We start from the raw sequence: 26,750 nt of genomic DNA, 5'->3' as shown, positions 1-26,750 counted from the left end.
CTAAAAGAAAATAGCGTAACAGTCAGACTCAGAGGATGCTGCAGATCTATTTATGCCTCCTCGTAGGCGGTTCAACCATTCTACTACAACGTCGCTCCGCTCTACTGCTTCATTCACTGGTGTTTCCCACGGCAACATATTGAACGACAGAGTCGCCGCTGCCACAAGGGCAGCAGTAGAAGAAGCGACCCCATTCACGGCAGTCAGGTCTAGAGGGGTGAGGCCCCCGCCGTCAGCCACGTCCACGTCAGACCGCCGCAGAGAGAGAATATAGTCCGCCACTTCGTCGTGCCGCTCTGCAATGGCCACGTGTAGAGGGGTGGACCCTTCCGCGTTGCTAGCGTTCACATCCGCGCCAGCACCGATCAGAATCTCTACAGTTTTTCTGTCGCCAGCTAGAGCTGCCATGTGGAGGGCTGTGTCCAAATCTACACTGGCGCTATCAACGTCTGCTCCCCGCTGCAACAGAAGTACTACCGCCTCCACGTGTCGGTAGCTGACTGCTAGGTGCAAAGGAGTGCGGCCGAGGTCATCGCGGCATTCAGTGTGTATTCCGGCGTCCAGTAGTAGTTCCGCACACCTCACGTGACCGCCGGACGCCGCTTCGTGCAGGGCCGTTCGATGCATGGCGTTGCGAGCGTCCACTCCTACGCCCGCTTGCAACAGCGCGCGAACTGCGCTCGTGTTACCCTTCCCTGCTGCAGTGTGCAGGAGAGACACACCGTCTGGCGTGGAAACGAAGGGGTTCGCCCCGAGGTCCATAAGCGCGTCAAATCCTTCGTGGAATCCGGAGGCCAGCGCCGTGTGTAGTGGTGTGTGGCCCTTCCAATCAGCGGAATTCATGTCCGCTCCCAGGTCTTTCAGCAGTGACAGGGCGGCGGTATTCCGGCTGCGAACTGCCCAGTGGAACACGGAATGCCCCTTGCTGTTTTGGGCCGTCAGTGACGCTCCTGCTTCAACGAGTTTCTTGATTGACTCCACACAACCGGCGAAAGCAGCGATGTGGAGGGCTGTGTTTCCATTGTCGTCAACTGCGTTTACGTCAACGTCAAATTGCAAGAGCAATGAGACTGCCTCCAAGATGTCTGCTGCTGCTGCGAGGCGAAGAGCTTGGTAATCACAATTAGGCAGACGACTGATTTCCGACAAATACGGCAAAACCGCGGTCTTGGGCATTAGATGTCCATCGAGAATGTCGCTGGAGAAGGTTTCCTCGATTTTACCACCAGTAGCTACAAATTTTACTCTGCACGTTGAATCCTCATCCGTTCCACGCTGCTCGTATTCACCAGGAATCATTAGTGTCTCAGGAGCTGAGAGAGTATCCGAATCAGTGTCATCCCATTCTCCAAACCTGAAATAAAAAACTTATGTTATTCTGAACGTGCAATAACCACTTTCAGACTGCCGGTGGCAGCACTAACAGTGGACGTTAGACGCGAAAAAGAACAGGCGTCGTATAATGGGGAAACATATTTATCTGACGTCCAAGAAAGCATAATCTTTGGCCTCCGATTCAAGCGCGGGAACATTTCCAAAACGCTTAAGTTCTTTAACAGTTCACCGGCTGCCGTGGTTGAAGTATACCGTGACTAGCAAATTTGATTATCCAAAACTTGCGCCTAGGCAACGGCGGCGTACCATGGACCATAAACGACAGGTATGAATGACGGCAGCGGTGGTGTGTGCGGACAAAGTAACGTGCAACAGTTGAAAAACTTTCTACCTAGATGAAACAAATGTCCACGAATAACCTTTCAATGAACGTTGCTGTGTATGGGTCACAGTATTAGGCGCCTGGCTCATGCACCCATAGTGACTGCTGATCATTGGCGACGAAGGCTTGTAATTGCATTTCAGTAGCGTAACTGCGTGTCCACTGAGTGGCGACAGGTGGTCTTTTCACGTGAATCACGTATTATGCTCCACCAGACAGATGGCCGTAGGCGTGTACACCCAGCAACAATAATCTCAAGGGTCCCGGCCGGAGGAGGGAGCATAGTAGTCTGGGGAATGTTGTCATAGCATTTCTGGATGATCTCGTCATTATGGAAGTCACAATGGATCAACATCTATGCAGCTGTCATTTGGGACCACGTCCACGCCCACATGCAGTTCGATTTTCGTCGGCAAGAAGGCGTCTACCAGCAGAACAATGCAACCAAAATACACAGCTTGCGGGCGTGGTTCTAAGAATACCAGAATAAATTTACCGTACTCTCCTGATTACCAGACTCATAGGATTAAGGCCCAGTAGTGATTCGGTAGGACCATGTCCAAAGTGCTCATCGCGCGATTTATCTAACCGATATTACATTCCTGGCGTCGCCAGTCGGGGGCTATCTGCTGTGCATGGTAACGGGAGAAAACTCCCGAAGCCAAGATCGCTAAAAAACCATTTTAGCGTATGACCGGTTTCGACAGACCTATACTGTAATCATCGGATTTTTTTTGTTATGTTACGGTTTTAGGTAGAAATGTGGTGCTACAGAAGAAAGGAGGTTTTTTTTTTTTTGTTGTGGTTTTAGGGCGCAAAACTTCTATGGTCATTAGCGCCCAGCCCGTGACTTAAGACAGTAAAAAACCGAAATTTAAAACCAGCAGCAATGGGAACAAAGTCAGAAAATTGGAGAAACTAAAAATAGAAGACTGCTTAAAAATCCACTACAGAAAGGGGGTGATTGCCCCCAAAAAAGGCTTCAAATGACTGACGTCATTTCACTGTCACTAATAAACTGTAGAACGCGGTCGGCGGAGCGCGTGTCATCTGCTAAAATCGACGATAGATCAGGCGATAGTTGTAGACGGGAGCGTAACGGATTAAAATAGGGGCATTCAATTAAAAGGTGTCTTACCGTCCACAGCTGAGAGCAGTGGGGACAGAGTGGGGGAGGATCGCCGCTTAAAAGATGTCGATGGCTAAAACGACAATGCCCTATCCGGAGTCTAGCTAAAATTACCTCCTCCCGACGACGCGTTCGGGAGGAAGAGGTCCAAGCGCAAGGAAGGGCTTTCACTTCCCGCAATTTATTACAGGGAAGTGCCGACCAATGGGCATGCCATAATTGAGCAACATGGCGACATAAATCGTTCCGAAGATCGGTGAAGGGAAGCGACTGAATAGCTGGCCGAGGAAGAGAGACTGCGGCCTTGGCCGCTATATCGGCCGCCTCATTCCCACAGATACCAGCGTGTCCCGGGAGCCAGAGGAACGCCACCGAGACGCCCCTCAGGTGAAGCAAGCGCAGACAGTCCTGAATCCGGTGGACCAGAGGGTGCACAGGGTAAAGAGCTTGGAGACTGAGGAGAGAGCTGAGAGAATCTGAGCAGATAACGTACTGTATCCGCTGATGGCGGCGGATGTAGTGGACAGCCTGGAGAACAGCGTAAAGCTCCGCAGTATAAACCGAACACTGGTCGGGAAGCCGAAAGCGATTTGGGGTGTCGCCAACAATATAGGCACTCCCTACACCTAACGATGTTTTCGAGCCGTCGGTGTAAATAAATGTGGCGTCCGTCATTTCTGCACAGAGAGCAGCAAATGCCCGACGATAAACAAGTGTAGGGGTACCATCTTTGGGAAATTGACAAAGGTCACGGAGCAGGCAGATCCGGGGACGGAGCCAAGGCGGTGCTGTACCCCAAGTTGTCAGGAAGGTTTTAGGAAAGCGGAAGGAAAGAGAATGGAGCAGTTGACGGAAGCGGACTCCCGGGGGTAGTAGGGAGGAGGGGCGGCCTGCATACCCTACATCAAAGGAGGCGTCGAAAAAAAGGTCGTGGGCTGGATTAGCAGGCATGGAAGACAGACGGCTAGCATAACGACTCAGGAGGACTGCTCGCCGATTGGACAGCGGAGGTTCAGCAGTCTCAGCATAAAGGCTTTCCACAGGGCTAGTGTAAAAAGCTCCAGACACTAAACGTAATCCACGGTGGTGGATAGAGTCGAGACGCCGAAGAATAGACGGCCGAGCAGAGGAGTAGACTATGCTTCCATAATCCAATTTCGAGCGCACTAAGGCGCGATAGAGGCGGAGAAGGACCACTCGGTCCGCTCCCCAGGAGGTACCATTCAGGACACGGAGGGTGTTAAGTGATCGCAGACAGCGAGCCGAAAGATAGGAAACGTGGGAGGACCAGCATAGTTTTCTGTCAAACATAAGACCCAAGAATTTAGCGACGTCTGAAAACGGAAGGTTGACAGGACCTAGATGTAAGGAGGGCGGAAGAAACTCCGTACGTCGCCAAAAATTGACACAAACGGTCTTACTGGGTGAAAAACGGAAGCCAGTTTCGATGCTCCACGAGTGGAGGCGATCGAGACATCCTTGAAGACGTCGTTCAAGAAGGCTGGTCCGTTGAGAGCTGTAGTAGATCGCAAAATCGTCCACAAAGAGGGAGCCCGAGACATCAGGAAGGAGACAATCCATAATTGGATTTATGGCGATGGCAAACAGTACAACACTCAGCACGGATCCCTGGGGTACCCCGTTTTCTTGGGAGAAAGTACGGGAGAGAGTAGTGTTCACCCGCACCCGAAAAGTGCGCTCTGCCATAAATTCGCGAAGAAAAAGGGGCAGCCGGCCTCGAAAGCCCCAAGAGAACAGTGTGCGGAGGATGCCTGTCCTCCAACAGGTATCGTATGCTCTCTCCAGATCAAAAAATATTGCTACCGTTTGGCGTTGCCGGAGAAAATTGTTCATGATATAAGTGGAGAGAGCGACAAGATGGTCAACTGCAGAACGATGCTTCCGAAATCCGCATTGGGCTGGTGTTAAAAGGCTGCGGGATTCCAGCCACCAAGCTAAACGGTAATTCACCATACGCTCCAAAACCTTACAGACACTACTCGTGAGAGAAATGGGGCGATAGCTAGAGGGGAGATGTTTGTCCTTTCCAGGTTTCGGAACGGGAACGACAATAGCTTCCCGCCACCGTCTGGGAAAGGTGCTGCCGGTCCAAATTCGATTATAAAGGCGAAGGAGGTAACGCAGACTATGGGTGGATAAATGCAGCAACATTTGGACATGGATACCATCCGGTCCTGGGGCGGAGGAGCGAGAAGATGAGAGGGCATGTTGGAGTTCCCGCATGGAGAAAACAGTATTGTAGCTTTCGTGATTTTGGGAGGAGAAAGCAAGAGGTCGCACTTCCGCTGCACGTTTCTTCGGGAGAAACGCTGGCGGGTAATTTGTAGAGCTCGAAATCGCAGCAAAGTGCTGACCCAACGAGTTAGAAATTGCGACGGGGTCCACTAAGGTATCATGCGCGACAGTGAGCCCAGAAACCGGGGAGAAACTAGGCGCGCCTGAGAACCGTCGAAGCCGACTCCAAACTTCCGAGGAGGGAGTGAAGGTGTTAAATGAGCTAATAAAGAATTTCCAGCTTGCCTTCTTGCTATCGCGGATGACGCGACGGCATCGCGCACGGAGCTGCTTATAGCGGAAACAGTTGGCCAAAGTAGGATGGTGACGGAAAATGCGAAGAGCACGTCGCCGCTCACGTATTGCGTCACGGCATGCCTCGTTCCACCAAGGAACTGGGGGGCGCCGGGGCAATTCGGAGGTGCGTGGTATTGAACGTTCCGCAGCTGTAAGGATAACGTCGGTAATGTGTGTGACCTCATCGTCGACGCTGGGAAAGCGACGGTCATCGAATGTCGCGAGAGACGAAAAAAGTGTCCAATCGGCTTGGGCAAACTTCCAGCGTCGCGGGCGCATATATGGCAGTTGAGGCTGCAGTCTGAGGACACATGGAAAGTGGTCACTCGAGTGTGTATCATCAAGGGCGAACCATTCGAAGCGCCGAGCTAGCGGAACAGTACCGACCGCAAGGTCCAAATGAGATAAGGTTGTCGTGGAGGCAGACAAAAATGTGGGGACCCCAGTGTTGAGGCAAACTAGATCCGCTTGGTGGAAGACGTCTAGCAATACGGAGCCACGTGGACAAGGGTGTGGAGATCCCCAAAGCGGGTGGTGGGCATTGAAGTCCCCAACCAGCAAATAGGGGGGTGGAAGCTGACCAAGAAGATGAAGGAGATCAGCTCGTGCCATTGGTGTGGACGATGGAATGTATACAGTACAAAGAGAGAACGTGTATCCGGAAAGTGAAAGACGGACGGCGACAGCTTGGAAGGAAGTGTTTAAGGGGATTAGGTGATAATGGAGAGTATCACGGAGAAGAATAATGAGTCCTCCATGGGCTGGAGAGCCTTCAACAGAGGGGAGATCATATCGGACAGACTGAAAATGAGGGAGAACAAAGCGGTCATGGGGACGCAGCTTTGTTTCCTGAAGACAGAAGATGACCGGCGAGTAGGAGCGTAAGAGGACCGACAATTCATCCCGATTGGCTCGAATGCCGCGGATATTCCAGTGGATAATGGACATGGGGTGAAAAGAGAATGGAGGAATGGGACCAAAGTTGCTGTCAACTCAAAGACTGCTCGGAGCTAGCAACCGACAGCATGGAATGGCATTCAGCCGAAGGCAGAAGATCCTGATCCATAAGTTGGTCAGGAGCAGTCCCTGCCACCAGCGATCGGCCGGTTGACCGGCCACCAGCAGTGCGCCTCGGCGACACAGAAGATGGCCGAGGGCGATTTCCGCCAGGTGGTGCTGTAGAGGGGGCACGCCTTGGCGGAGGAGGAGAGGAACTGGGTTTCTTTGTAGCCTTCTTGGAAGAATGTTGTTTAGAGGAAGGAGGAACCGATGGTTGTGAAGCTGCGGTCCGTAAAAACTCTTCACGAGTATGCTCTTTTTTCGAAGACTTGGCGTCCGACTTTTGGGCTCGAGATGTAGCAGAACCCGACGAAGGGTGAGCCATAGAGTGGGCAGGCGAAAGTGGTGAGGTTGAACGAGCGATCTTTGCGCTGGCCGATCTGACGACCGTGGTACTAAAGGTGAGGTCGCAAGTCTGCGTGGCCGCCTCCTTTGTTGGCCGAGGAGAATCAAGGACAGTGCTGTATTTTCCTGTCTGAGGCACGGTGGGCTTGCGACTGGCGAATAATTTTCGAGCAGCAAAGGTCGACACCTTTTCCTTCACCCTTATTTCCTGGATGAGCTTCTCATCCTTAAAAACGGGGCAATCTCGAGAGGAAGCAGCGTGGTCACCCATACAGTTGATGCAGCGAGGGGATGGAGGTGGACAAGCACCCTCATGGGCATCCGTGCCACACGTAACACATTTGGCTGGATTGGAACAGGACTGGCTGGTGTGATTGAACCGCTGACATCGATAGCAACGCGTAGGGTTTGGGACGTAAGGGCGAACGGAAATTATCTCATAGCCTGCTTTGATTTTCGATGGGAGTTGAACTGTGTCAAATGTCAAGAAGACAGTGCGGGTTGGAATGATGTTCGTGTCAACCCGTTTCATTACTCTATGAACTGCCGTTACGCCCTGGTCAGACAGATAGTGCTGAATTTCTTCGTCAGACAATCCATCGAGGGAGCGTGTATAAACGACTCCACGCGAGGAATTCAAGGTACGGTGCAGTTCCACCCGGACAGGGAAGGTGTGGAGCAGAGAAGTACGCAGCAATTTTTGTGACTGGAGGGCACTGTGTGTTTCTAACAACAGGGTGCCATTCCGTAATCTGGAACAAGACTTTACAGGACCTGCTATTGCGTCGACTCCTTTCTGAATAATGAAAGGGTTGACCGTGGAGAAGTCGTGACCTTCATCAGACCGAGAAACAACAAGGAACTGTGGCAACGATGGAAGAATCGTCTGTGGCTGAGACTCAGTATGCTTACGTTTGTGACTAGACTTAGTGGAAGGTGAGGAAACCATTGCGGAAGAATCCCCCATGATTACCGGCGTCTCCGATGGCGCGCTCCTCCCTTGTGGGGGCCCTCTCTGAGGGCACTCCCGCCTTAGGTGATTGTTCACACCTCAGGTCACACCTCCCGACAAACGGACGGAGGGACCAATCGGCATTTTCGGAAGGTATCAGCTCGGGTAATCACCCCTCCCTGGGCCTGGCCGTTACCAGGGGGTACGTACGTGTCCTACCTGTCTACCCGGGGCGGGGAATTACGCGTTACCCCGTCACCGGCTACGCACGAAGGGCGTGGGTCGGCCTTCAGACACGCACAGGGAGGAAGAAAGAGAAAGGGAAGGGAAGGAAGAGAGGTCTCAAACGCCGCAGCGGAGAAAAGAGAAAGAGAAGAGGTAAGGAAAAGAGAAGGACAAAGGAAGGAAAAAGACAGAGAAGGACAAAGGAAGGAAGAAGACATAAAAGCAAGGAAGGCAAGAAATGCAGTACATTTACGAGCGTCCGTCTCCGGACGTAGGCACAAACCATACTCCCAGATGGGGAGAAAGAGAAGGAAAGAGCCAGAGGTGAGGGGAGGAGGGGCGAAGATAGGGATGGGGAAGGATGCGGAATGGGAAGGTATGCAGCCCGGAAAGGAAGGAAGGCCACATTAGCTCGGGGTCCCGTGCTCGCTACGCACGTATCCACAAAAGAGTTGTGGACCCCCTGGGGGGAAGAAAGGAGGTGTTGAATACAATTGGGGAGAAGAGTTTGTGGCACAACATGACAAGAATAAGACCGGTTCGTAGGACATGTTCTGAGGCATCAAGGGATCACAAATTTAGCATTGCAGGGCAGCGCGGAGGGTAAAAATTGTAGAGGGAGACCAAAATTTGAATATACTAAGCACATTCAAAAGGATGTAGGTTGCAGTAAGTACTGGGAGATGATGAATCTTGCACAGGATAGGGTAGCATGGACAGCTGCATCAAACCACTCGCAGGACTGAAGAACACAACAGCAACAACATGGTTTTAGGGCGCAAAACTGCTACGGTCATTAGCACCGATCTGTGACTTAGGAAAAGGTAAAAAAGCCAAACTGGAAACCAGCAACAATGGGAGCGAAACTCAAAAAAGTGGGGAAACCAAAAAACAGAAGGAAAGCTGAAAAAACCGCTATGGAAGGGGGACTGTTTGTCCCCAAAAAGAGCTTCAAATGACTGACGTCATCTCACTGACAAACTCGAGAAACAGTCACCAAAGGCTGGAAAATATTTGTTAAGTCAGCTATCTTCCAAACATTGCTTGTGTCGAAATGGGAGACCTGATATTGAGAACTAAGACAAAGGAGACCTGATAGTGAGAACAAGGACATAGATATTATGAGAGAAAATGTTTCGAATGTAAGGAAAGGTTTGTTAAGTGCCTTGCTGTAAACGTATCTGCCAGTACTTACCAACAGTTTGCACTCTAGCAAACTATGATTCGGTAATTTGGTACACTACATAAATGAGGAAGTAAATAGTAACCTTACCCGTGGTGTAGCTAGCATTGGTAGGGAAGAAACATCAATGAGTATGTGAGAGGATCAGTGAGCTCACTACTTCCCTTTATCTTGTTTCTTAGTTCGTTATTTTCGCACATAACTAGAACCACACACCCTTCAGTGTTACTCCATTGTGTAATTTATATGTTTACAAAAAATTAACTGTATTCTTAAGTATCTGCGCTTTTATACAACCACAGGAATTACTTTTCATGCAAGTACAGTTTAGATGCACAGACACAAAATATTTGTATAATTACTGTTGTTACTTTCTACTCAATAGAATCATGATCAAACGCATGAGTTTCCTGTTATTATTAAGTGCAAAAGCTGTTTAAGGATAATAGAAATATGTTTTGTATAAGCTCGACGAAATGTTGAGGCTCTGTTTGGTATGTGTAAGTCCTTAGTTCCTTTCATTTTTTTATGGTTGTGAGGAAATTGCGTATATTTTTACTGCTATATTACTATTTGACGCTAAAAAAATTAGCATTTTTCGAATAAAACCTGAATTAAAAAACGACCATTTTAATTTTGCTACGAACCTTTTAGTTATAAGTGACAGATAGGAAGAGACTTATGTAAAACAAAAATTTTGCACGAGTTACGCGCGTGGCCCTTTGTACATTGTTACTGTTTCCAGGAGGTTCACCGCTTCCTATTCGAAGGGATTTGTGTTAAGACACTAACCATATAATCAGGCAAAGCGATCGAAATGAGGTAACGCCTGTTAGACATGCAACACGTCTAATGTATATGTAACATGTTAACGAACTTGAGTGAACAAAGCTACTAGGATAACTACTGTAGCCTAAGCTTACTTAGGGCCGTCTACAGTAGCCTACGGTAGTTTTACAGCTGTACTTACCAATTAAGGATTCTTTTGGAATTTAATAGTAAACATGTTATACACAAGAAATCCCTGCTTTTATATTTTAAACGTTTTAAGTATCTTTCACTTTCGTTTCAGGAGGGAGGGAGGGAGGGAGGGAGGGAGCTATATGGTTAGCCTGCTTTCAGACCTACAATGCCGATGTTCAAACGCTTTGCTCTTGGCACATGGTGCTTTGCAACGACTCTCAGTTGGCCTGTTAACTGATTTGAGGAGAACGTTGTAACGTCACTTACATAAGGACGTCACTGGCCCTGTTCGGCTTGCACGGCTACGTTGGGCCTCACCCGATCAGCGGTTGCACCAGCCACGTGGTAATAAATTACCTCAGCTGCGATCTTGGTACTATCTCACTGTCTCTCTACCTCTGACGAAAAGATTCATTGATGCATCTCTCCCAAGCAGAGTACCAGTGTTGGACTGGTTAAAGAACGGAATGTTTTGTAGCTTATATTAATCTCTGTTAAGCTCTCTATCAGTGAATCCTTTATCTCTATTGCTGAAAACAACATTGATGTTCGCCGCTCAAGTCAGTGACTTTACACTGTTGTAATATACAGTGTGTCCATAATTAAAGTTTTAATTTCAGAAGGCTGTACGAAGAGCAGCACTGTGAAGCCACTCTTTCGTTTTATAGTAACTGTAATATTTATTTTTATTTCTGTTATTTAGATGAGTAATGTCAATTTTTGTTTGAAATTGATAAGTTTAGTAGTATAATAAAACAATTTGGATTTTTCACGGAAGCTAAAGGCTTCAGAGTAACAGGTAGTTGTTACATAATCAAAGTTTTGTTTTCAGCAGTATGAGTACATGTAGACCGTAGCGACGGCTACAGTTATGTTTCTTGTTGAAAAGTGTTATTCGTGACAGTTTCGTTTTGTACGATATACGAATAAAACAGAATCAAAAGTAATCTCTGGTTCAGCTTCGTTATTAATGGATTTTAATGTGTGCAATTATTGAAGTGTTGCGATTTTACAACTGAGGCTGACTGGTTTAAAAATACTGACATGCACTTACTATAATTTTGAGAAGTCAGTCTCAATTCCACAATAGTTAAACAATTTTCATGAAAAGGTTAACTTCCGATCGCAGCACACACAGACCGATCGGCTGACTCATTTATTTGAAGAATTTCACCGACTAAATTACAGCAACCTCTGACATTCAGCGTGTAATCTGACGTGAAAACTTAACTACGACGAATATAAGGTGTCGAAAAATTTGTTTTCAATTCTGAGTGCTTGAAGCTAATTCTAATTAAAAACAAATAGTGTTTGTTCACGGAATTAGACTGAGCTTTCTGAATAACAGGGCTTATGAATAAACAATTCACGACGATGTCAAGTTATGTTACGTCCGCTATTACTGTTTCAAGAGATTCAGATGAAGTTTGTGATTCGTCCTCCTGGCTTTAAATAGAAGTAAACTGAACACGACCCTGGAGATAGAGGTCATCGTCACTCGCCAAATTAATGAACTAAACTTTGCACCCATGAAACACTACTAAAAGGAGGTGGAGCCACAACTGGTCAAAATGACGTCAAATTTGAGCAGTATATTATTGGGGAAACATGAGAGAAAAAAATTACGGTAAGTTTACCAACGGACGGCGCTTTAAGCATCAGAATATGCACACCAACAGACGCGTGCCACACGGCTGACCCCCAGACTGCATCCCAGACGCCCAACACGACTGTCTCCAGGAAAGATCGCTCGCTGCTGTTTAAGCTCTTTAGCGACAACGGGGATTGTGCGCCATTTGCTCTGCAGAAGTGCGAACAGTCAGGGGTATAAAAAAACACTGGCCCGATGTCCGCTAAGCGTCTACAGGAAGTGACTGCAAATTCGACGAGAGAGGTTCTTTTGAAGTACAATATGGCAGAGGGAAGAAAGCAGTTCATCTGTCACTGGTGAACGCAATAAGTCTTTTACGAACCAATGTTATTCCTACCCTTCAAGAGCGCGAATGTTAGGGTAGGATCATTTATATGAAAGATGGTACTGCTCCGCACATTACATAGCCAGTGAAGCGGCTACTGCAGAGATATTTGGGAAACTTACCAAATACGCAGCAACCAGTCGCAAAATCATGTTTTCTTTATTTACTTTTGCAAATCGATTTCAACTGATTGACAGCCATTGTGGGTGCTACAAATACAATAATAAAAATAAAAATAATTAATAACAGTGACCAAATGAATAAACGTACATGAAGCAACGCAAAACCAATTAAATGTATATAGACGCATTAAACCATTTAAAATGCAAATACAAATACAAATTTACCTTTCAACGTATATGTTCCCTGAGTAGTAACACTGTCTTAAGCATAAGTCAAACAAAGTGATACATAGAGAATGAACTATGACAACGAGAAACCATAAGGGGGCGCTGCAAAGCATACCCGCCCTCTATGTAAAAAAATATAGGTAAAACAAAAATGAGAAGAAGAAATGACATACAAAGTGCGGAAAAATATAATGATAAGATACTGAAAAATTTACAAAAATGGATACATTCACAAAGATTTAGTCAACCACATAGTACAGTTATACACGGCAAAACGCGCTTGTACAAGTAAAAAAGGAAAAATTTTAAAAACCTTTTAAAAAATTTTAAATAGTTTATATTATGGAACAGCAAAAGTTAATCATAATGCCAAAGCGTAAAAACGGTGGTGGCATCCATCTAGCGCACAGTTAATGATATTCAGGAATATCGGATTTTTTTCCGACAGATGGCGCCACACTGCTGAATGCATGTGTAAAGTAAACTAAGTTGAGATAAGGAAATTACGGACACGAACGATCGAACGTATTACATGAACAAGACCAAATGCAGAAATAAGGTGCTAGCACACTTCATACATGGGAAAATTAACACAGGCTGGATAGGATGAATTAAGAACTCTTAGGGGCTCGTACGATGTGCTCATATATCATGAGACGTGAATCCACACCGTATGTCTGTTGGTGTAGCCGACAAAGATGGCAAAAGCCCAACTAAACGGCACCAACGCCAACTTAGTCACAATAACATAATTCATATCACCGATCCATTTATCTCCCCCCCCCTCTCTTCCACTCTTCTCTCCTCCACCCCATCGCTACCCTTTGTTCAAAAAATTTATGAAAAATTTGCCAACAAATATAAAGACATGGGAATGAAGTATTTGTAGGGAAAAATGAAGCAATGAAAAATATTTCTTTACCATAGTGTGCCCCCCCCCCCCCCCATGAACCATGGACCCTGCCGTTGGTGGGGAGGCTTGCGTGCCTCAGCGATACAGATGGCCGTACCGTAGGTGCAACTACAACGGAGGGGTATCTGTTGAGAGGCCAGACAAACGTGTGCTTCCTGAAGAGGGGCAGCAGCCTTTTCAGTAGTTCCAAGGGCAACAGTCTGGATGATTGATCTGGCCTTGTAACAATAACCAAAACGGCCTTGCTGTGCTGGTACTGCGAACGGCTGAAAGTAAGGGGAAACTACGGCCGTAATTTTTCCCGAGGGCATGCATCTTTACTGTATGATTAAATGACGATGGCGTCCTCTTGGGTAAAATATTCCGGAGGTAAAATAGTCCCCCATTCGGATCTCCGGGCGGGGACTACTCAAAAGGATGTCGTTATCAGGAGAAAGAAAACTGGCGTTCTACGGATCGGAACGTGGAATGTCACATCCCTGAATCGGGCAGGTAGGTTAGAAAATTTAAAAAGGGAAATGGATAGGTTAAAGTTAGATATAGTGGGAATTAGTGAAGTTCGGTGGCAGGAGGAACAAGACTTCTGGTCAGGTGACTACAGCGTTATAAACACAAATTCAAATAGGGGTAATGCAGGAGTAGGTTCAATAATGAATAGGAAAATAGGAATGCGGGTAAGCTACTACGAACAGCATAGTGAACGCATTATTGTGGCCAAGATAGATACGAAGCCCACACCTGCTACAGTACTACAAGTTTATATGCCAACTAGCTCTGCAGATGACGAAGAAATTGAAGAAATGTTTGATGAAATAAAAGAAATTATTTAGATAGTGAAGGGTGACAAAAAATTTAATAGTCTTGGGTGACTGGAATCCGGTAGTAGGAACAAAGGAGAGAAGGAAACGTAGTAGGTGAATATGGATTGGGTCTAAGAAATGAAAGAGGAAGCCGCCTGGTAGAATTTTGCACAGAACATAACTTAATCATAACTAACACATGGTTCAAGAATCATAAACGAAGGCTGTATACATGGAAGAAGCCTGGAGATACTGACAGGTTTCAAATAGATTATATAATGGTAACACAAAGATTTAGGAACTGGGTGTTAAATTGTAAGACATTTCCAGGGGCAGATGTGGACTCTGACCACAATCTATTGGTTATGACCTGTAGATTAGAACTGAAGAAACTGCAAAAAGTGGGAATTTAAGGAGATGGGACCTGGATAAGCTGAAAGAACCAGAGGTTGTACAGAGTTTCAGGGAGAGCATAAGGGAACAATTGACAGGAATGGGGGAAAGAAATACAGTAGAAGAAGAATGGGTAGCTTTGAGGGATGAACTAGTGAAGGCAGCAGAGGATCAAGTAGGTAAAAAGACGAGGGCTAGTAGAAATCCTTGGGGAACAGAAGAAATACTAATTGATGAAAGGAGAAAATATAAAAATGCAGTAAATGAAGCAGGCAAAAAGGAGTAGAAACGTCTCAAAAATGAGGTCGACAGGAAGTGCAAAATGGCTAAGCAGGGATGGATAGAGGACAAATGTAAGGATGTAGAGGCCTACCTCACTAGGGGTAAGATAGATACTGCCTACAGGAAAATTAAAGACCTGTGGAGATAAGAGAAACACTTGTATGAACATCAAGAGCTCAGATGGAAACCCATTTCTAAGCAAAGAAGGGAAAGCAGAAAGGTGGAAGGAGTATGTAGAGGGTCTATACAAGCGCAATGTACTTGAGGACAATATTATGGAAATGGAAGAGGATGTAGATGAAGATGAAATGGCAGATACGATACTGCGTGAAGAGTTTGACAGAGCACTGAAAGACCTGAGTCGAAACAAGGCCCCCAGAGTAGACAACATTCCATTGGAACTACTGACGGCCTTGGGAGAGCCAGTCCTGACAAAACTCTACCATCTGGTGAACAAGATGTATGAAACAGGCGAAATACCCTCAGACTTAAAAAAGAATATAATAATTCCAATCCCAAAGAAGGCAGGTGTTGACAGATGTGAAAATTACCGAACTGTTAGTTTAATAAGTCAAAGCTGCAAAATACTAACGCGAAATCTTTACAGACGAATGGAAAATCTAGTAGAAGCCGACCTCGGAGAAGATCTGTTTTGATTCCGTGGAAATATTGAACACGTGAGGCAATACTGACCCTACGACTTATCTTAGAAACCAGATTAAGGAATAGCAAACCTACGTTTCTAGCATTTGTAGATTTAGAGAAAGCTTTTGACAATGTTGACTGGAATACTCTCAGGCAGGGATAAAATACAGGGAGAGAAAGGCTATTTACAATTTGTTCAGAAACCAGATGGCAGTTGTAAGAGTCGAGGGACATGAAAGGGAAGCAGTGGTTGGGAAGGGAGTGAGACAGGGTTGGTCTCTCCCCGATGTTATTCAATCTGTATATTGAGCAAGCAGTCAAGGAAACAAAATAATTCGGAGTAGGTATTAAAATCCATGGAGAAGAAATAAAAACTTTGACGTTCGCCGATGACATCGTAATTCTGTCAGAGACATTAAAGGACTTGGAAGAGCTGATGAACGTAATGGATAGTGTCTTGAAAGGAGTATACAACATGAACATCAGCAAAAGCAAAACGAGGATAATGGAATGTAGTCGAATTAAGTCAGGTGATGCTGAGGGAATTAGATTAGGAAATGAGACACTTACAATAGTAAAGGAGTTTTGATATTTGGGGAGCAAAATAACTGATGATGGTCGAAGTAGAGAGGATATAAAATGTAGACTAGCAATGGCAAGGAAAGCGTTTATGAAGAAGAGGAATTTGTTAACATCGAGTATAGATTTAAGGGTCAGGAAATCGTTTCTGAAAGTATTTGTATGGAGTGTAGCCGTGTATGGAAGTGAAACATGGACGATAAATTGTTTGGACAAGAAGTGAATAGAAGCTTTCGAAATGTGGTGCTACAGAAGAATGCTGACGATTAGATGGGTAGATCACAGAACTAATGAGGTATTGAATAGGATTGGGGAGAAGAGAAGTTTGTGGCACAACTTGACCAGAAGAAGGGATCGGTTGGTAGGACATGTTCTGAGGAATCAAGGGATGACCAATGTAGTATTGGAGGGCACGGTGGAAGGTAAAAATCGTAGAGGGAGACCAAGAGATGAATACAATAAGCAGATTCAGAAGGATGTAGGTTGCAGTTGGTACTGGGAGGTGAAGAAGCTTGCACAGGATAGAGTAGCATGGAGAGCTGCATCAAACCAGTCTCAGGACTGAAGACCACGACAACAACAACAGTATGGGGGCAGTTAGACTTAAAGTTGCAGCTCAGCTATTTTTGTAGATTTTTCAGTATCTTATTATATTTCACCGCACTTTGTATGTCATTTCTTGTTCTCATTTTTATTTTAGCTATAATTTTTTTGCATAGAGGGCGGGTTTGCTTTGCAGTGCCCGCTTATGGATTCTCGTTGTCAATCAATTCTCTATGTATCACTTTGTTTGACTTCTGCTTAAGACAGTGTTACTACTCAGGGAACATATATGTTGAAAGGTAAATTTGTATGTGCATTTTAAATGGTTTAATGTGTCTATATATATTTAATTGGTTTTACGTTGCTTCATGTACATTTATTCATTTAGTCACGGTTATTAATTATTTTTCTTTTTATTATTGTATTTTTAGCACCGATGATGGCTGTTAATCAGTTGAAATCTATTTGCAAAAGTAAATAAAGACAACATGATTTTGCCGCTGGTTGCTGCTTATTTGATAATTTTATGTTTTACGGTCGCAGCTCAACTTGGGAACCATATGGAGCCCACCATTCAGATTTGGGAAAATGCTAGAATTATTAACCGTCATTCCCCTAGAGCCTGGCCACCCAGACCACATCTTAATCTCTGTGTCGGTGGGGGTTGTCTGAAAGATATGTACAATGCTCTAATTGTGAACGTAGTTGAATACAAAGCACAAATTGGGTAACATATTCTGACTCCGGAGACTCTCGGGTCTGCTGTGGAAGGTACTGTTTCTCATTTCCAACTCGTGGCGAAAAACGGTGGACAGCATACTGAACACGTCTCGCGCCAGTCTCGTTGCCATTAGAAACAGGTGTTGATTTGCTTTTTATGCAGTTTTCTTCCATACAATGTGGTAGGACCTTGCCGTGATGGCCAGACTAACCTAACTAACAGTACCACAAGACTTTACTGCCGAGCTTGTGCAGTCATGCATATTGAACAGTACGGATTGTGCAACATGCAACTCAAACCATAGCCGTCGTATTGCGATTCAGCTGTCATTTGTAGCCGACCCTGTTCACGCCAAGACGCCTACAGCACCACCTGTTAAGATTTTCGTTAATTTTTTTTTGCTATTTGGTGAGTTTCCTCTGGGCCGATAATAGGCTGTTCAAATGTGGCGTTATTCTGAGCAGCACTTCTCTTTATAGAAAGTGCCGAAACTGGAATTTCAATTATGACCACGTCGTATGCCACTGTTCACCTTCAGTTTCTTAAATTTTACTTATATCCGTTGTTCACTTGCCTCGGTTTCCTAATTAATCAAGGTCATCCTGCAAATAAGTACGACTCGATAATTTTCACGGTTGAGAGTGAGCAAGTTGTTAATTTAAATCCCAGTTGCGTTTTATATTGGCCTCGCGTGTAGAACGGGATAAGCTCTATATCAAACTTCGGTCTGTGGTCGTCACCAGCAGCGGGAGGGTGACCGTCTTTACTTTTTTTTTTTTTACATGTGTGGTCAGCTTTCCTACTTCATTACTCTGATCAGAGCTGAGTCACTGCTGATATTCTAACAAAAATCAATTACATTGACATCGAGTGACTTGCGTGCAATCACTTTCAATCTGCAAGGGAGTTTCAAAACGGGCAGAAAGTAACAGCTGTTCAACATGTTCATGTTTTCATTGTTGGGAAAACTTCTTATGTCTTAAGAAGAAGCAAAGGCCTGTGACATGAAACAGAAGGCACTGTAATATCTGAATTCGAAACAAAGAGTCTATCTATAAACATATCTTTAAAATGTATAGGCATGATCTCTTCCTTGGAAAAAAAGTGCGCTATGTGTAATATTCCCTGTCCCCCTATACCTACCACGTATCTGCACTTAGAGTGGTTACGTGTGACGGTTCAGGGATTTAACAGATACGCCGAAAATGTGGCTAATTTGAGCATGGACTACTGTCAATCTTAATAGGACGGAGAAGCTGCGATTCCGTAGCAGAGTTAGTTATTTAAATAGTAAATAAAGCAACTTTGTTTGACAACAAAAATGCAGAGTACTTAAAGCTTTAGTGAAAGATATACCAAATGTGACTTTTATAACTGAAAAACTGAGGTTGCTACCTGCCAGTCAAGAACCATTTCTTGTTTGGGATACAGGCAGTTCGAAGGAAAACATTTTGAAACGATCTCAAATGTGGAACAGATCCATAAAAAAATATTCTGCAAAATTTTCATTACAATACGGTTAGGTCCAGGATAAACTGCAGCTGACGGTAAGTAACAGCTGATTTCAAAATCTAAATAAAATAATTGGAGTACGTTGGACTGTAAAAATACATCGTTGTGACTCCAACCTTTAGAAAGAAGGTGCAGGAGTGTAATACCTACTCTAGAGAGAATACACATTCTGATCATAATGTAATAGTAAACCCAAGGAATGAAGAAAGTTATTTATGACATCAGAAAACGAAGTTTTCGCAATTTTCATATTAATAGCGCTTAAGTTATTTTTTTCGGCTTGTGGGGAGAGATGCGAGTGTTAATTTCGTATAAGATGTAAAGGTTAGTGTCACAGTACCCACAACACAGCAAATTTAGGCAGTGGTTTGGTGCAGCGGACGGGCGGTGGAAAAACCCGTAGAGAACCTAGTATACTTTGTTAAAATTTCAGGTTGGAATAAATGGCTGTGTAAAATACTGCAATGAGGAGCCATGAATATGAGTCGCATAGAAAATAATTCTCTCTATTATCGGAAACGCTTACCTAGTTCTACATTCTGGCGCTTCGTTTACCCTTCCCAGATGTCTGCTGCATTTCGTTCGATATTCCATAATTTACATTTGTGAAAACTCATCGGTTTTTCTAATTCGATAAAATTCAGTTTGCCTTTACCATCTGGAGCGGTAGTTACTGTGAGAAGCTCCGCGGCTCTACCGTTTTATCATTACAGATTAAATGCTCGATACTTGTCTCAAAATCTTTCAGCTCGTGTTTGAAATAGTTTTACTATGTCACGAAGCGCACAAACTACCAGCTTATTGGATATAATCATACAATTAGCTTTCCGTTGGACTAAAAATTTAGCAGCTGAGGAAAATCTGCATGATGTTTTTGACTGAGGGAAATGTATGTGAAAACCTATGGGTTTCGCACGAGAGCGAGCTGCTGGAAAACCACTAAGCTAGAAAACTGCGGGTTGAGCGGATTGCGCAGGAAGTGATACTTGTTTCAACACTTAAAAAAATCATGTTTTGCACACAAAAATGCAGAAGTTATCTACCGTTAAATTACACGATTGTCCAACAGGGATTAGCTCACCGTCCGATTCTACCCGTCTGCAATGATCCACGACGTCGTATTTCGAGTGAACTGCATAGTTTATACTAATTTCGAAGCATAATTTATAATCATCATAGATCGCACTAGTTACTAGGACAATCACGTAACATTTAATAACATTACACTTACATCCTTCGCAATGTAAACGCATGACGTCACACATGACATGATGCTTCAAAGCAGAGGGGTAGAAAGAGACCGTGCGCTTGACCCGTGCATGTTCACAATCGAGAAATGGAGTTGGCCTTCGCCTAATTCGAAACTGATCGATCAGGAACACATGCGGTGAAAACGACACAGCCAGTCGGATTCATCGCAAGACGTTCAAGAAATACTAACCCATCCTCAAAAATTTTAAAAATGTATTAATTTAGTTTACTTGTTACCGGTTACTACTCGTCAATGGTACAGTGACAGGGAGACTACGTGCAGCAGCAGCAGATCGCTAGGTTAGTGGTAACGGATAACGTTATTTCTTGCAGATGCGAAGCGTGCCTTAGCTGTCAGATCTCATCTCACTGCATATGTAGCATATTTTATTAGGTTCTTATCTCTCTCCTGACAGAGCAACAACCAGCCCATGTAAGACGATTCACAAATACTCCGTTTAGTACCCTATACTCAACGATGTAAAACTAATTCAATGAACGTTACTCAAAACGTGGAAGACTTTCTCAAATGGAAAATCAGTCATGGCAAAATAATCCTCCCAGAAACTACAAAATCATTAACCGACGTTGTTCCTCTCGGGGAATTTACCCCATCGAAGACACTTTATACGAGTTGCCTCCGTTGCCCACACTGTCATAGCCAAAGTAAACTTAAGTTGCAAATTTTAACCTTTGCCAGGACGCTCCATTCTCTAACACTTTGGGAACACACATGACCTTTAAATACGTTAAATCCGGTAGGAACAATACGAGAGCTTAAAATCTAAACAACTGATAAATATTCACCTAGCGGCTGCCATGCGACAAGCCGCAAAATTCTATGCACTGACGCACCAACCTATTGTTTCAAGGAATTTAACCACACTGGTAGATTACATCCATACACACTTACAGAAATGAGCATGTGCGCGCGTTCGTGTGCTGGGAAGTGTGGGGGCGGTGGCACCCCACGTTTCCTAGTAAAACCACTGGACCGATTTCTATCGAACTTGGTGCATACATACCTAACTGTGAGGTACCAGCTTCTGCGGAGTTAGGAACCACCCAACTATCAAAGCGATTGGCGATGGGGCTGAGAAAGTTGCCTAACACGTGACTTGTGAATTCCCAGACATTACCCACCCACTATTTGACAATGATAGCACTTATCGACTTGCCACGTACTTCACGCATAAATCAAACCCATACGAATTTTTTTCTCACCGACAATCCGTACGATGAAAGGGAGAGAGAATATCGGATACTACTTTCCCGCTATTCATGCCGTTAAAGTACCGCATGGGGCATGACGTTTTAATTTAATAATTCTTTACTACTGACAATACTCTCAAGACATTTTGTAGACGCTATGTCCATACACCACTGAACGTAACCCTAAAATTTTGTTATTGTATGACATCTGAGGATATCACTTCAAATATAATGAGATCAGTGGAAAACTGCCATATCATACACGTTTTAAATATATTATTTCTGTGGTACTACTCGCAGTAAATTTCGCAGACTGTACCCACATACGCCGCTGAATGTACCTGCAAAAGAATATCATTCCACTACGTATAGTTCAGGAGATATTAAGTCATCAGCATTAAACACAAGATCAGACGCTGTATGGACGTACAGTTCTAAATAAATACTTAGCAACGCGGGGTTTACATGATAGTACTACAACATTCCTCAAATCATATGCTGCATGATCAATGGCGACATCACTCTTTCTGCATGGTGATCGCTCGGGTTATGCAACATATTTCACGATGAATCTCCTATTACAATCAAATAATTTCATGCTTACTAAAGCGCTTGCAGCACCACACGCTGCAGGTAGTAGGAGCAAGGTGTGATACGCCGCGATTAGTGCGACGGCGCCGACTAATGTGACGCTGCATTAGGTAGACTGCGTGCGCTGTACAGGGGGCACGCACTCGCACAGAAAGTGTGCCGAGCTGGACTAACAACTACAAGTTGTTACACCACTTTTTTTATGCTTTACTGCTCTGGCGACGTACAGAGGTATATAATTTGATATTACATCAGAAATATTTGTAGCTCTGAGACGTAATGAGGTTTAAAAACGTAAGTGTGTATTGGAACGGGAGACAGTTTCCACTGTGCAAGGTTTACCTCTTGTCCGCGAGCAGATACAGCCCCAGAACAGCCAGAGCGGAAGACAGCACTTCCTCCAGACGCTTCTGCGTTCTATAGTGTTCGCAGTTGATACAGAAGGCCAGACCGTGCATTCTGAGAGGCAACCAGTATTCCAACCGTAAGTGAACGACAGACAGTTTCTGCAGCAGTTGGAAGGCGGCCAAGTTCAATGGTTGTTTGATTGGTTGCTTGATCGGTAAATTTATTTGGATGAAGGGGTCCAAACAGCGAGGTCATCGGTCCCATCGGATTAGGGAAGGATGGAGAAAAGTCGGCCCTGCTTTTTCAAAGGAACCATCTCGGAATTTGCCTGAAGCGATTTAGGGAAACCACGGAAAAGCTAAATCACGACTGCTGGGCGCGGGATTGAACCGCCGTCCTCCCAAATACGAGTCCAGTGTGCTGACCACTGCGCCACCTCGCTTGCTAAGTTAAGGGTTAAACACACTACATAACAGACGATAGTGGCCTAAAATGTTTCAGTTAATGTTTCAAACATACTGAAAGTGCAAGGTTTTGACCTCTAGTGACGGTTATAAAATATTTTGTGATTAATCTGCGGACCATATTCCGGAAGAATACGCGCATCGTATGGCGGGAAAAGAAATTTCCCAAACAGTTGCATTACAAGATATAATTCCGAGAAACCATTTTCAATGAGGGACGAGGTACATTACTACAATACCGGCAACTTAACGTATTTCACAAACAAACCATTGACAAGGCGTTATAGAATTCATCAAATTGGATGGGAATCCATTTGTGTAGATTGTGATTAATAAAAACTGTGATACAAGAAGTTGGAACAAAATTTCCTATGGCTGGGAACTTATTAACCTAACTTACACCCTCCCTCGATCCAGGAAATATCTGTACTCCACAGCTGCTAGCAAAAAGAAACATCGACGTCGAGGGGGCCTCGGATTGCAGTTCATGTAATAGGTACGCGAAAAACTGACTTGAGACACTGTGACTCAACTAAAGTTATATTTCATCAGAAAACTTACTAGAACTTATCGATTAAATATTACTGAATAGTTTATTATATTTTTATTTATCTTTGGGTAACATGTAATACAAAATTTTTGTAAGGTGCACATTATAAAGACATCAGAATTTTTACTGTGGTAGTAAAATTTGTTCTACTGATAATGAATTAATTTTGCACTGAGACAATGACACAGAAAGGAGTCATTTATGAATCCTTAGTGTTTCAAACTCTGGAGGAAGGAGGGTATAAATTACAGTATCTGTGTGATGTTACCTCTAACTTGCCTGCCTTTTTCTTCTGTCACTTCGTTCGTTACCTTTCCTTCTCCTGGCCTTGTACTATTAACACGAAATTACTGATTTAAGTTTCTCTAAGCGAAAGTAATCTTTTTTGGCCAAACATTGTTATGGTCGTTCATTTGTATTATTTTCACCAATGTGCATGGGTCTTGCTGTATGAACGGTAAAAACCGGTTTGGGTTAAGTTTATGCAGTCACTATTAGGGCCATCATCACCGAAATAGCTACGTTACATATAGTAAGTGCTTACATCCTGCGTATCATTTAATTTTAAAAAAGTCCGGATGCCCGGAGCGAAGGAAATAAACATACTTGAGATATTCCAAACCTTAACGGTCACGAAAATACGAAGCCAAACCAGTTACTCCGGAACAATTATGGTCTTGCTAATTGTAAAACCGTAGACTTTTCGTCGGTTTAACTCGCTTGGTTCTAATTAAGGTGAGTTAAAATGTCGTTAATGGAACCGGTGAAAGAAATACTCGGGTTTATGGTATGTATCTATAAAACAGATTAATGGGGTGTAGGGAAGTTCGTGATACAGCTCTTCTCTTTTGTTATTGGCACCTTTTTTTAATGAAGCTACTAGTGACAAGACATATCTGCAGTGTATCCCGCACTACTTTAGGTTGGAAGGTGCTGATCTGGTGAATTTGTAAACCCAACGAGTATACCGTGATAATTTTCACTCGCTCTAAATAGCACATTTACACTTACGTTCCGCGGGAAGTATTTTCTCACTATATTTGAGCATTTTGGAGATTTTCATACTTTTGGAAACGTTTGTAAGAGCGTCCCACCTGAACGGCTTATGAATTCTAGTGATAGTTCGAAAGTTAAAATTCGCTTACTTTTATATCATAATCGTCAATGTGGTTATGAGTGCTGGTGGCCAGTTGCCTTGTTGATTACGTGTTTTACGGTATCTGTCACCAAAGTTAATAATAAAAATTTAATAAGGAGGGTGGTGACGTAAAGTTTCTAATCGCTAGTCGTTTCGCCAATGTCCTGGATTAAATGCCTAACCTCTCCGTAGGGTCTGACGAAGCAAGGCATTATGACAGTGATAGTGATCCGTCTATCGGACGGGAATGTTTAAGCTCGACAGCCCCCTTGGCTATGTGCCGGCAGGGGTTTTTACACTGACTTTCCGTCATCCATAGAAACGCAAACTCAACATTACAGCGGATAAACAACCATCAGTCATCCACGCGCCACAGACACTTGACGCCTTACAACAGGCCATAGGAACGTAACAGCAAATCACCTCCACTAGAACGTTGCAGTGAGCGGCTGTGCAACACTCATGCGCTTCTCCCTACTCTCATCCCTGAGTATGAGTATTACTATTATTGTTTTACGTGAAGATAGAATAAACGGAATTCTTCAAACGTAAGCGTTCTAGAGTGTTAATAGTTAACCGCACCATCACAATACATTGCAGCGCCTAACACTGGAATCATAACTATCTAGATAAACCTTCAGCGTTTGTGAAGTATCTCGTGGCGCACTATTCTCCTTGTCCTTCAGATGTTCACCGGTAACTACTTCTACCCGGTCAGGTTCCTAGACCACCTGGCAGAGGAAGTCTAATAACGCAGTTTTTAATCAAAATTGCAAAGAAAGACGTTTAAATAAGAAAAATGACAACTTGAAAAAGCAAACACGAAAGATCTAAATTTAAGTGAAACTTTGAACTTGCCTCACTTGCACGGAAAATACGAAAGTTACGAGTACATGTAAATATGTCTGTCGATATTCTGTCAATATGAAAAGTTGCCCGGGGTAGTAAGTATTGGACAGACAAAAGGATTTTGGTTTATAAATTAGTATTTAGCTCGCTACCACCAAGAAAAGATTAGAATCTGCCAAAATCTGTCGTTGCAAAAAGTACTTGGTAGACTCTAAAAACTTTCGATGGACAAGTATACGCCACGGTTTAACATAAAAATGCAAACCACCATGAGAGAGAACCCGTTAAATGATTTCTTTTGGGTTCATTTATTCTGTTCTGCACGTTATTTCCTCGTATTGAAACCTTCGTAATAACGGTCATAGGTTTTCGCCGTTTAATCAGTCGTCCTGGTCCATGTAGTACAATCGTGGAAGAAAATTATTTTATTTCGGCAGACAGTTACGGATGCTAATGATTACGGCTGTTACGCACCGAACTGGTCGTTACGGTACAATGTGTTGCATTACTTGCTTTGTTCGCGTGACAGACAAATTTCACTACCTTCAGTCCATCCAACTACAAGTTGCCCTGCAGAAAATAATTGCTATTTCAGATTTAACCCTTCAGTCTTGTTTAAATCATTCTAATATTTTACACCATCTTCCCGATTATTAATTCTAATTTTTGCAGATATTTTCATCTCCTTATTTTCGGCTGCGTAATTATATTGCAAAGACACATTATTGAAACTGAAATGACAGTCAAATATGAAAAAAGCTAAAGTGAAGCAGTCAGCAATTAACAATTAGTCTACGAAAAACATACTGAATGGATGACATCGCAAAAGGCAGCCGGCTCTCTTATTCTGCAGTTTCTCACCTGGTGGCTGCCATTATGCAAGGCTCTTCATCCTCCTCTGATAGCCGGTCACAGTTCATGGCCACTTGTTTACAACGAACCGCAGCCTCGAAGTGGAGGCGCCGCTTGGCGGAAGTGGCAAGAATTACAGCATCGTAGGAAACACAGTAGAGTCGGTAAAAGTGGAACGGATGGTTCCATGTACGCGGTTATCAAACTGGACTTGCCAAATAGGAAATAATCTGTTATGAAATTATAAGTGTAACTTTTGTTAAGAGAAGAAAACTGTCTTGGTTGCGATGTTGAAATTACTGTGTATTTATTCATCGATGACGCGCGTTTCGCCTCATTCAAGGTAATGGGGCTACATTAAAATATAGTCGAATTAGAAAGACTTGACCCTACTTTGGGATTTGACGAAATAGGTAAATTAAAATTAGACATACTGATAAATGCTGATATGCAAGATTTTGATGTTGATAATAAAACAACTACAAAGATAAATTACCCTCGTCGTGTGCAAGAAAAATAGTCGACGCAAGTATGTGCTCTGGTAATGTATTAGAAGCAGAGCATCCAACAACCCTGGCGGGTCGTTTAATGTGGTCCATTGAATAGAAAGCCGGAT

General features: G+C 43.9%; 1 protein-coding gene across 1 annotated transcript; it reads right to left on the bottom strand.

Annotated features, from left to right (window-relative positions):
- LOC126176201 (ankyrin-1-like) lies at positions 1 to 26,202 on the bottom strand. The gene is made up of 2 exons (XM_049923345.1): positions 26,144 to 26,202; positions 1 to 1,354 (listed from the first exon to the last, which is right to left on the bottom strand). Exons 1-2 carry the CDS (start codon positions 26,200 to 26,202, stop codon positions 1 to 3), a joined length of 1,413 nt encoding a protein of 470 aa, XP_049779302.1.
- Between the last annotated feature and the right edge of the window lie 548 nt (positions 26,203 to 26,750).

This window comes from Schistocerca cancellata, chromosome 3 (assembly GCF_023864275.1).
Source record: "Schistocerca cancellata isolate TAMUIC-IGC-003103 chromosome 3, iqSchCanc2.1, whole genome shotgun sequence".
NCBI classification, from domain to species: Eukaryota; Metazoa; Arthropoda; class Insecta; order Orthoptera; family Acrididae; genus Schistocerca; species Schistocerca cancellata.
This window is presented reverse-complemented; position numbering and strand designations above follow the sequence as displayed.